The 11,780-nt window shown below is 43.1% G+C and overlaps 1 protein-coding gene across 1 annotated transcript in view; it reads left to right on the top strand.

The window, feature by feature from the left end:
- The first annotated feature begins 8,579 nt into the window (after positions 1–8,579).
- The window catches only part of IQGAP1 (IQ motif containing GTPase activating protein 1), a 109,452-nt gene continuing 106,251 nt past the window's right edge, over positions 8,580–11,780 (top strand). The window contains exons 1-2 of the mRNA XM_069560357.1: positions 8,580–8,947; positions 10,963–11,062. Of these exons, the coding sequence (XP_069416458.1) occupies positions 8,893–8,947; positions 10,963–11,062 (155 nt within the window). The 5' untranslated portion in view covers positions 8,580–8,892. The remainder of the gene's footprint in view (positions 8,948–10,962; positions 11,063–11,780) is intronic.

Raw genomic sequence — 11,780 nt, 5'->3', positions numbered from 1 at the left:
CAGCTCATGCAGGCTTGTGTCAGTATCCAGTCCCATGAGGGAGTCCGGTGTTCTTTGCCCCATTTACCTCTCTTCTCTCCATAGTCTGGTCTGGTTACCTCCTGAACAGATGGATCCTAGTATGTCTCTTGATAGTCCTTGTATTGTCCTTTGTCTATAGCCTGGAGACTGCAGTAATGCCTTGTGGCTTATTTTAAGCCCAGCCAGGAAGTCAATGTTCCAGCTCCTTGCTGGGCTGACTTCCCGGCTTTCCTAATGCAATTTCTGAGCCTGTCGTGGTCAGCTGTCCCTAGACCAGAACATGGATGTTCAGAAATGTTTGCTGAAAGGTTTCCAGAGGCAATTAGGCATGCACAAGAATTGAATGAACACGTTCTCATTGACATGCTGTCTATTATCTGTGAGCTGGTGTTGAATGGTGATTTGTCAGAGATTTTAGAATCACAAAGACTTAGGCTTGATTCCTCATCCTGATTCTTGTGACCTTCAGCAAAATACCTAACCTCTTTGTGCCTGTTTCTCAGTTATAAAAATGAGAATAATTATATCTTTTTCATAGGGTTAATGTGAGGATTAAATGAGACAGTAAAGCACCTAGCGTGTTTTGGAACATGGTAAATAGTTGGTGAGTGAAGTGAAAGTGTTAGTCTCTAAGTTGTGTCTGACTCTGTGACCCCATGAACTATAGCCCGCCAGTCTCCTCTGTCCTTGGGATTCTCCAGGCAAGAATACTAGAGTGGGTAGCTGTTCCCTTCTTCAGGGGATCTTCCCCACCCAGGGATCGAACCCAGACCTCCCACATCGCAGGCAGATTCTTTTAAACAGATAGTTTAAAAAATTTTGCTCCTTTCCGAAAAACCGTGAGGTTGAAGATGTATCAAAAGTCAAAATACCTGGCAGGAGATATGCCCAGACACAAGGTCTGGAATATCTAAATACTTGAAGTGCAAGGCAAACTAGGTTTTCTTCAATGAAGAGTAAAGGAGAGTTAAATAGTGATAGACAACACTTATGATTTAAAAAAATATTTATTCATTTATTTGGCTGCACCAGGTTGTGACTGTGGCATGCAGGATCTTTAGTTGCAGCATATAGGATCTAGTTCCCTGACCAAGGCCCAGGCCCCCTGCACTGGGAGCACCGTCTCAGCCACTGGACCATCAGGGAAGTCCTTAACTTAAGCCTTAAACTTAAGGTTTAACGAAGATGAAAACTGACTTTTTATAGAGACCCAGTTCATGGTATTCTGTAATTTGCTCTGTTGACCCCTTTGTTCTACTCTAGTCTTAGCTTACTTACCCAAGTTGTTCAGTCTATAGGAAGACAGAGAAATGAGATCAGAGATTTCATAGATCAAATGGAATACTCACTTTTATTATTGGTTACAGCTGCTCAAAAGACTCATTATGGAGATCATATTGTAAGAGAGGAACAGGGTGCCCAACTAGCTCATCGCTCTTTTAATGCAAAATTTTACCATCAGTATATTTGGCAATACAACTTGTTGACCACTTTATTCCCCTTGCCATACACTCAAGTGTCCTAGGGCATATATACTAGTTTTCTATTGAATTCTGAGCAAGCTTGACTGGATTTTTTGCTCAAGACTTATAAGACCAAAGTAAGAATGTTCACTGGACTGGGCTCTTACTTTGAGCGTCTGGGGAAGAAACTATTTCCAAGCTCTTTAAGTTGTTGATAGAATCAAAATTCTTGAGTTTATAGATCTGAAGTCCCTGTTTCCTTTGCTGACTGTTAGTCTGAGGTCACTCTCAGCGCCTCAAGGCTTTTTTCAGGTCCTTGCCAAGTGGCCCCAACCATCTTTAAAACTGGCAATGGCCCATGAGAGCCTTTCTGTGCTTTAAATCTCTTTGACTTCTGCTACCAGCTAAAGAAACTCTATTTTTAAAGGGCTCATGTGATTACCTGGATAATCTCCCTACCTTAAGATCAACTGATTAGTAACCCTTCATTACGTCAGCAAGAGCCCTTCAAAACAGTACCTAGATTAGTGTTTGAATGGATAACCAAGGGCAGAATCTTGGGCATTGATCTTAGAATTCTGCTTACCAGAGCATAGCCACGGCCCCCTGAAAAACTATATGTCAAATTTCTGAACCTTTGACCTTTAAGAGTATTGAAAAGCTATAGCCTCAGATTTTCCAGCCTCTTGTAAAAGAAGCAATATGCATCCAAGCCCTATATGTATTCATACAAGAAAAAGAACCAAAGCAGTCAAAAGTGTTGCTATCTAACCTAAGGAATCCATCCTGCAAATTTTCTATATGAACTATGTAAAAAGCAAATCTTAAAATTCCAACTGTAAGTATGCTGCATTTGTTGGCAATTTGTTGACACTGAGTTTATTTACCCAAATTTCTGTCTTTGAGAAGTTAATGATCTGCCTGGGAAGATCGACAGATAAATAACTAATTGTGATCTATGAGTTAAGTGCTATAATAGAGCCATGTAAAAGTACACACTTCTTGGAACTGAAGACATTTTTTTATAACTTAAGAATTATTTTGATTAAACATTAAAAAGACAATAAAGTCAGATTTCCTTCATTATAGCATATTATATAGGATATAGTGTCAAATGATAAAAGTATTATTTAAAATAATATACTCATTAATATAAAATAGAAATGAATTTAAATTAAATTTAAATAAAAAAGGAAAAAAGCCTCTATTATGCCTATATATACATACATTATGCCTATACATATAGAACATTTGGGAAAAACTTCACACTTTCTATTTGGATTGGTTCTTTAGAATCATGAAGTTTGTCTGATAAGTGGTGGGGTCTGTGAATGATGACTGAAGAAGGGGCCTACTCAAATTCAATGCATTATTTCTATCACAGTTTGGAATATCTCGAAGACCATCCATTTCATTAAAGAGATTTTTGCAGGAATAAAATTTCTGGTAGCAAAGGCTATTCATATAACTAATATTTAGTTTTCAACTTATATTTTTAAAGAATAGGAGTTAGTTTTTCAATATCTAGGGCCTTGTACCTCATTCACTGGAACTGAAGACAGTTTTGATTGTCTTCCAGCAGCTTTTTGGGACATTGAGAATATCTTTTCAAATGTACATTGATTGACAATAGAGTATATTTATCATTGGGATTTAGGCTTCTCTAGTGGCTCAGACAGTACAGTGCCTGCCCTCAATTCAGGAGACCTGGGTTTGATCCCTGGGTCGGGAAGATCCCCTGGAGAAGGAAATGGCAACCCACTCCAGTAGCTTTGCCTGGAAAATCCCACGGATGGAGGAGCCTGGTATGCTACAGTCCATGGGGTTACAAAGAGTTGGACATGACTGAGTGACTTCACTTTTCACTTCATCACCAGGATTACTTAGTAACTCTTCTCTAAATCAAAGTTAGAGTCAAACTTTTTGTGAAAAGTCTAACTTTATTTGGATCCACTTAGCCATTCCTAAGTCAACAACTGTGGCTCAGATGGTAAAGAGTCTGCCTGCAATGCAGGAGACCTGGGTTTCATCCCTGGGTTGGGAAGATCCCCTGGAGAAGGGAATGGTTATCTGCTTCAGTATTCTTGCCTGGTGAATTCCACGGACAGAGGAGTCTGACAGGACTCCTGTCAGAGATGACAGGTTACAAAGAGTCAGACATGACTGAGCGACTTTCACTTTCACTTTAGTCATTCAGCAAGCATGAATCTGTCATCAGTTCCAGCTCTGAAAGTTCTCTGTCCTTTTCTGAGAAATTAGCTAAATTAACACATCTGCAATAACAATTATGGTACTTTCCCATTGACTTCTCTACCTGGCAGCTGGCTAGTTTCTTTTATGCTGATTGTACGGCTATCTGATTTCAGAAGTATTAAAATGTGAAAAAAAAATTGGGACTTCTTTTTTTTTTTTTTGAAGACATGTAGTTTTTAGTGCTATGGGAAATAAACAAGGAAGTGATTAATTTTGCTTGGGGAAGAGGTGACATTTGAGTTGAGTCTGGGAAGTTGAGCAGGAGTTTCCCAGGCAGATAAGAGGCTAAAAGCTATCCGAGGCCAAGAGAAATCTTTATCATGGTGTTTATCTGAACCTATTCTGTTAATATTGCTTCACTTCCATGAGTCTATAAATGCCTTGAGGCCATGAACCAATTCTGTCTCCAAAACAGCCCATTAGCTCATTTTTGGGGGGGACATTTAATTATTGTTTACTTATTCTTTTCATATTTACTAACTTTATTCATGTATATTCTTACTGAAAAAATGTTATGAGTAGCTTGTTGTAGAACCCTTGGTTAAGTACAGAGAGGCAAATAAATCCTGCACAAATCTGCTGTAATTCCCCATTTGGAGAAACCACTGTTACTATATTGCTTCAGTCCTTTTAAAAAAATTCATATGTACATCTATATCTATCTACCTATACTTTTAAAGCAAAAGTGGTATGTTTATTAGTTCATAATGTTATTTTTACTTAACCATCATATTAAAAATATTTGATCACTATTTGCCTACCCATTAAAGGAAATAATGTCAACTCATAGTTTTCTACTCTTAATTGACTTGATCTCATGACCCCAGCTGATTGAACTAAAGGCTTGGGATCTGATCCAAGGACAGCCCACCTCTAGATGGTCAGAGACATGCTCATGGGGTGAAAAGATGAGCTGGGCCAATCAGACGTCCCTGGATCATAGAATTGGGGAACTGACATCCTCAGTGGAGCTGATGGTGTAAGGATGCCATGGCCTTGCATCAGATAGAGGCTAGAGTTGTGAGGGAGCAGAAAAAATTAGAATGGAGGAAGCTGGTTGTCAGAGAGAGGAGGGTAGAACAGACCTGTGGCAAAAACCGAGATGCCCAGGAGGACAGAGCCGTGCCATCAGGCTTCTGTTAGTCCTTTTTTTTTTTTTTTTTTGCTCTAGTGTTCTAGTCTATACATGTTTATTATAAATACTTCCCTTTCAGTCTTCTTTCCTCTAAAGATAACAAAGTGGGTTTTCTGAGTTCCCTGGTGGTCCAGTGGTTAGGACTCAGTGCTTCCATGGCAAGGGGCATGGATTCAATCCCTTGGTGGGGGGCTGGGTGGGTACTAAAATCCCACGTGACATGAGGCAAGGCCAAAACAAGAAACAAAGAAAAAAAACAATGGGCATCTATTTCTTCAATCTGACCAGAACCATAAACCATTACTTATGGCTGTATAGCATTCCATTGTGTGAAGCTGCCATTACTGAGTAAAAACCAAGCAAACAAAAACAACCTAGTGATGGGCATTTAAGATGTTTCCAATAAGCATCTTCATCATCAAATTTTTTCAGGTTAAAAAATAACTTTGCTACAATATATTCCAAGAAGTGAAATTCCTTGTTTGAAGGATGGCTGTGTAACCACAAAGTTGGACTTCAGAAATATTGTATCAATGTACAGCCCAATCAGCAGAGCATGAGAAAGGTTGCTTTTTCACCCTCTTGCCAATAGGATCAATTAGGTACTGATGAACCTATTTGCAGGGCAGGAAAAGAGATGCAGACTTGTGGACACAGCAGAGGAAGAAGATGGTGGGACGAATTGAGAGAGTGGCATTGAAACATATAACCATGTGTAAAATAGATAGCTGGTGGGAAGTTGTATAACACAGGGAGCTCAACCTGGTGCTATGTGACAACTTACAGGGGTGCGACAGGATAACGGGTGGGACGGAGGTTCAAGGGGGAGGGGACATATGTATACTTATGGCTGGCTCACGCTGTTTTATGGAAGAAACAAACACAACACTGTAAAGCAATTATCCTCCAATTAATATAAATTAAAAAAAAGGAAAAGGTTGGTACTCTGATGTCAGTTATGACCATAATGTGCATTTCTTTGAACTTGTTTTCATTGAGCAGGCATGTGGATTCTGTCATTAAACAGACCTGAGCTTGAGTTCCAGTTATGCCTGTTGCTGTGTGGCTTCAGTTGAATTACTTAGTTCTCCATTTTCTCATCTTTAAATTGTTGAGATAATATTTCTTTGTTAGGATTATTACAAGGTTCAGATGAGAAAATAAATATAAAATACAAAGTCCAGTAAAGCCTCAGTACATTTCATTTATTATACTTAAGAATGACAATTTGTGACAATTAGATAAAGCTATTTTAGATATTCGACACTCAGTGAGATACGAGCTTAAATATTTAATACCTGTTGGAACTGTATGGTTCAAAACTTCCCTGGTGGTCCAGTGATTGAGACTTCTCCTTCCAATGCAGAGGGTATGAGATCCATCCCTTATGGGGGAGCTAAGATCCTGTAGGCCTCAGGGCCAAAAAAAATACAAAACATTAAACAGAAGCAATATTGTGACAAATTCAATAAAGACTTTAAAAATGGTCCACATCAAAAACAGCTTTTAAAAAAGTGATTTTGTTTTGAAAAGCTTGAGAAACAACTAATTTCTGAATTTGTAACTAATTTGTTTAATTAGGGTTTAATTTAACCTTTGGCCATTTTTTTTTTAAATGGAGGTGTTCTATACTTATACATTAACAAGTATCTCACTTTAATATTTTAAAGGAAGAATGGGTAAAACAAAAGTTGCTACAGCAAAAAGCCTGGGTCAGGTTGTGAAGTGGTTTATTTGGCATGCTAAGGAACTTGGGCCATATCCTGAAGAAAGTATTAGGAAAAGACCATAATAAGGAAGAATACGACTGCATTTGTCGTTTAGAAAGAATAAGCAAGTCACTGCAGGGACTTTGCTGGCAGAGTGGAGAACAGAGATGATGTAATCACAGTGGAGACAGAGACAAAAGCAAGATACTTCAGAAATAATACCAACTGCACATAAGACATGAGACAAGGAGCCTGGTATGTCCCTAACTGTGAACTGAGCACTACTAACAACGGTTATTCCCTGAAGTTTGGATTTGCTAGGGTTGGAAAAACTGGACTGTAGTAGATTTCCCAGTGATCACTGGGATCTTCTGTAAAACTTAGATGTAATATTGTGAACTCTTTTCAAATATGAGTTTTCAACATCCTGAGCAATTTTGTTCTGTGTTTCTGCTAATATAATTCCTATCTGTCTGGAAAGGTAGTTTAATACGGAGGAGTTATATACTGGATCGTTGTAAGAGAAGAAAAAACTATCGTGATTTTATTTTGTGGATTGTGTCCTCAAATTTCAGAACTAAATTGTAATGTTTATTTAACCTAAAGCATACCTGTGTTCAGAGCATGAGTTCTCTTAATGGAAGGTCACAACGGCTACCAGAGCTTGTGATAGTACCCAGAGCTGCTGGCTGGATTTCAAGCAGGAGCCCCACTATCTGTGGACTAGCCTTTATACTAGATTTATCTTTTAAATCAGGCACCCAAATAGTTAATATTTTCAATAAGTCTTCAAAAAAGAGAGGTTGAGTCCTTGGGGCTGGATTTTTAAATTATATTTCATAAATCCAGATAATCTTAATCTTATAGTTATCCTATATTAGACTTTTTGTCAATTAACAGTGCCTAATTCTGCCAATGTAGGAGATGCCCCCTAGGGTCCTGGGTGGGGAAGATCCCCTGGAGGAGGAAATGGAAACTCACTCCAGTATTTTTGCCTGGAGAATTCCATGGACAGAGGAACCTGGTAGGCTACAGTCCATGGGGTCACAAAGAGTCGGACAAGACTGAGCGACTGGGCATACACAATAGGGATTATAACAGGAGCAGGGTCAGGGTTCGGCCGGTTAAAGTTTCTGCGGGATTCATAGGTTAAAATGTCCATTGAAGTGAAGTCACTCAGTCGTGTCCGCCTCTTTGTGACCCCATGGACGGTAACCTACCAGGCTCCGTGGTCCATGGGATTTTCCAGGCAAGAATACTGGAGTAGGTTGCCATTTCCTTCTCCAGGGGATCTTCCCAACCCAGGGATCGAACCTGGATCTCCTGCACTGCAGACAGACGCTTTACCGTCTGAGCCACATTACACAGCCGAAAATACTGAACTGGGGCTTCTAGGAAGTCTGGTCTGAGATACAAATTTACGACTCTTCAGCAATTTAAGGTGAACGTGCATAAAGTTATTCAGAAAAAAGTGGGCAAGGGAAAAAACGGAAGAGTGCTGAGGCCAGAATTCCGTTGCATACCAATATTTTAAGGGCAGGCCACAAGTTGCAAGGAGAGGAGGCACTCCTAAAAAGGTAAAGAGTCCCCTAAAAAGAAGAACTTGCAAAAAACAGTGGCAATGAATCTAGCGGGAAGGAGATCTGGACAAACACAACTCTCCTGCTTTAGCATCCACTTCTCAGATACTAGAGGGGTTAAGCAGTTCAACTCCGGCGACAGCTGGCGAAGCTGGGAGACTTGTCTCGACTGCCAGCCTGTGCGGCCCCTTAGGGCAGTCTGGGTCCTGCATGTGTCCACAGGAACACACTGGGCCACTTCAAAGGAGGCCTTCCTTGAGCCCTTTGGTGCAGAAGAGTTTGGTTAGGCGGGAAGGGGAACGGAAGATGCCCACGTTTTTTATGTCAGGCTACAGACACTGGCGGCATTTTGATAAGTGGCGCGGATCGGGCGGCGGCCGGGGAGGGCAAAGATCCAGGGCCGGGGCGGGTCTTCTCCGTCCAGAAGAGCTGCCAGCGAGAAGGGTTGGCGGGCAGGCTCCTCCTTCTTCCTTCCGCCTCCAGAGGGCTTTTTGGGTGCAGGGAGGGGGCCGGGGGCGGAGCCGGGAGGCACAGGCCCTGCCTCCTTCCGCCCTCTCCCGTCGGCGCGGCAGGGCGGGGACGCTGGGGCGGGGCCCGCGGGTGGGGCCGGCGGCGCGGGGCGGAGCCTCGGGGACCAGGGCAGCCCGCGCACTGTGCAGTAGCTGCCGCCGCCGCCGCCCGCGCCTCTAAGGTCTCTCCGCTTCCTGAGCAGAGACCCGGGCTCGGCCGCCATGTCCTCCACGGACGAGGTTGACGGACTGGGCGTGGCTCGGCCGCACTATGGCTGTGAGTGTGGGCTCCGCGGCGCGGGGGTCCCGGGGCGGGCTCGCCGTCCCCCGGCGCCGTTTTCCCGGGGGGCTGGCCTGGCGGGTGGGACAGGGCGGCTGTGGGCCGTGCGGACCCGGAAGAGCCGATGCGACGGGGTGGCGGGTGGCGAGGCTCCCAGCGCGCGCCCCCTCGGTGTCCGAGGCGGCGGGGAGGACCCCGGCCGCCCCCACGCCTGGTCCCGGGCGCTGCGGCCGGAGGGCCCCACCCAGCGCCTCCCGCCGCCCAGCTCGACCGAGATTGGGGAGACGGCCTAGGGTGAGGTGGCAGGAGGACGGTGCAGGGCGTGTCCCGGGAACCGGAGCCCCGAGACGCGGGCTCTGCTCGGGCTTCGCGGGAAGGCGCTGCCCGAGCGCTGCCTGCGGGTACATCCAGGGTCCAGACCTGCCCGGCCCCAGGCTAGCTGAGAGGTGCGGCCCTGGGCAAGTCACTTCAGCTTTCTCGGGCTTAGTTCCCTCGACAGGATTTCAAAAGTGAAGACACAAAAAAGAAAAAAAGAAACATACCTCTGACTTCCTCATTTTCCGAATCTCATTTTCTGTCCCTGTCCTGGGACATCACTGAACTGCAGGTGGAATAGTTACCGCTGGCCAAAGGAGGGCCTTTTGGAGTCTTGAGGTTCCCGATTTTATTTGATATTCTGAGAATAGTGTTTTAGGCTAATTTCACTCGACAGTTCTGTGCCAGGTATTACGTCAAATTTGTGACATTAAAGCTGAGTAAGACCAGACCCTGCTTTCAAAGAACGTTTTAATTAGGGAGGCAGACAGGTGTAACTATCTAATGATAATAAGGAGGGATAGAGATAAAGGTGTCCTGTGAACCAACCAGGCTTAAAAGGTAATGTGGATGAAGAAGAGGGGTTTAGGGAAGGCAGTAGGAACACAGTTGGAACATTTGAACAGAGCCTTGCAGGATGCTGTGCAGTTTGACAGGGCAGGGTGGGGCAAGGCATGAGGGTGAAGCGGAAGAGAGTGAACTAAGTTATGGAAGAGAAGAGCGCTGTGTGTGTTGGCTCCTGAGTTGTGTGGAGTACACAGTAGTGTGGGGGGAAGAGTTAGCAAAAGTAGTTGCGGCTAAATTGGGAAAGGCATTGAATGCCAACCCCAATTAGGCATTTAGCACTTAGGCATTTTTTCTGTTTCCTGGATGCCCCAAAAGAAAGCAGGTTGCTTTGAAGTTAATCTTAGGGGCTTTTGAGACAGACCACCTGGGTTTGAATATAGGCTCCATCATTTATTAGCCTTGGGGCAAAGATCATGGAGCCTCAGTTTCCTCATTTGTAAAACATTTGATAATCACAGGATTGTTGTGGGGCTTCCATGGGAGAATGCATGTAAAAAGCACAGTACAGTCACTGCCACTTAGGTCTCAGTGACTGCTGGCTTTAGTGATTAATAAAAAAGTGAAATAGCACAAAGTGCTCTGGATTGAGAGTCTGGCAGATAGATTAGCGCAAATTTGGACCAAAATCTCAAGTCATATAGTACATATAGTACATGTTCATAATATTGGGGGCTTCCCAGGTTGCTCACCAGGTAGAGTCCACCTGCCAATGTAGGAGACATGGGTTCGATCCCTGGGTCAGGAAGAGCCCCTGGAGAAGGAAATGGCAACCCATTTCAGTATTATTGCCTAGAGAATCCCATGGACAGAGGAGGCTGGTGGGCTACAGTCCCTGAGGTTGAAAGAGGGACAAGAGGGACAACTTAGCAACTGAACAACTGTAACAACTGTACAATATGTTATTGTATTTAAAAGTAAAATAATATTGTACTTTTAAATAGATACTAAGATGAATATATAACAGTTGAAAAATGGTTCCTATCTAAGGAAAGTCATTATAGTCCACCTGGCTATCCACACGTTACCCTAACTCTCCAGGTGACCAGCAGGAATTTGATGCTGTGGCATTCTTTGATAGCTCAGGAAGGGTTACAGATTCTTGCGCTTACATTCTTTCTTTCATGTTTTAGCTGTCCTGGATAATGAGAGACTTACTGCAGAGGAGATGGATGAGAGGAGACGTCAGAATGTGGCCTACGAATACCTTTGTCATTTGGAAGAAGCAAAGAGGTAAAGATTGGCTGGAGAGAAGACTGGGAGAAAGGAGCTGATACTGTGTGAACAAAGATAAAGATCTCGTTGAGTATGTAGATGCGACTGTGGGAGGCAGGTTGTTTGAAGGAATAAGTAAGTATAGCTAGGATATTTTTTTCATAGGAGCAAGTAGCCTTGATGGTAGTTTTATCATGAAACAGTCTGATGGGCACTTTTGTTCAGTTTCTGAGTCATGTCCAGTGGGCGCTTACGTATACTGAAAATTTTCCTGGTTTGTGTTGTTCGGTTTTATGCTTATGGTGCATGTTTTGGGCACTACCAGCTATATGGGAGAAAAGCATTTTTAAGGTTTCAAGTTTGGGGCCTTAATGTTTCGCTGGTTCTTTACTAATTTTGCTTTATATGTGAATTGGGTCCGTTTTCCCCTTGGTAGTGCTCTGGGTGTAGCTCCATCCATTTGGCAATATTCAAAGACTGTTTACCAAAGGCAGTGTCATCTGCATTCTTCGTGAAGTTAATGTGCAACTGCTGTTTTCCATTTTCAGATGCTCCAAGACCTTGTGGTCTTAGGGTGTCAATTTACTATCAGTGGTTCATTTCTTTTGTTCTGGTGCTTGTTTTTTGTTTTTGTTTTTTGCAAGATTGCCGGGTAGATAGATGTAATTACAGATCATGTATCCTATAAGTGAGCTTTGGTGGAAAAGGCCAGCAAGGGAAAATGAGAGGTTTTGTG

Source organism: Ovis canadensis, chromosome 18, assembly GCF_042477335.2.
Source record: "Ovis canadensis isolate MfBH-ARS-UI-01 breed Bighorn chromosome 18, ARS-UI_OviCan_v2, whole genome shotgun sequence".
In the NCBI taxonomy this organism is placed as follows: domain Eukaryota; kingdom Metazoa; phylum Chordata; class Mammalia; order Artiodactyla; family Bovidae; genus Ovis; species Ovis canadensis.
Note: the sequence above shows the minus strand (reverse complement) of the source record. Positions and strands in the feature narration are given on the sequence as shown.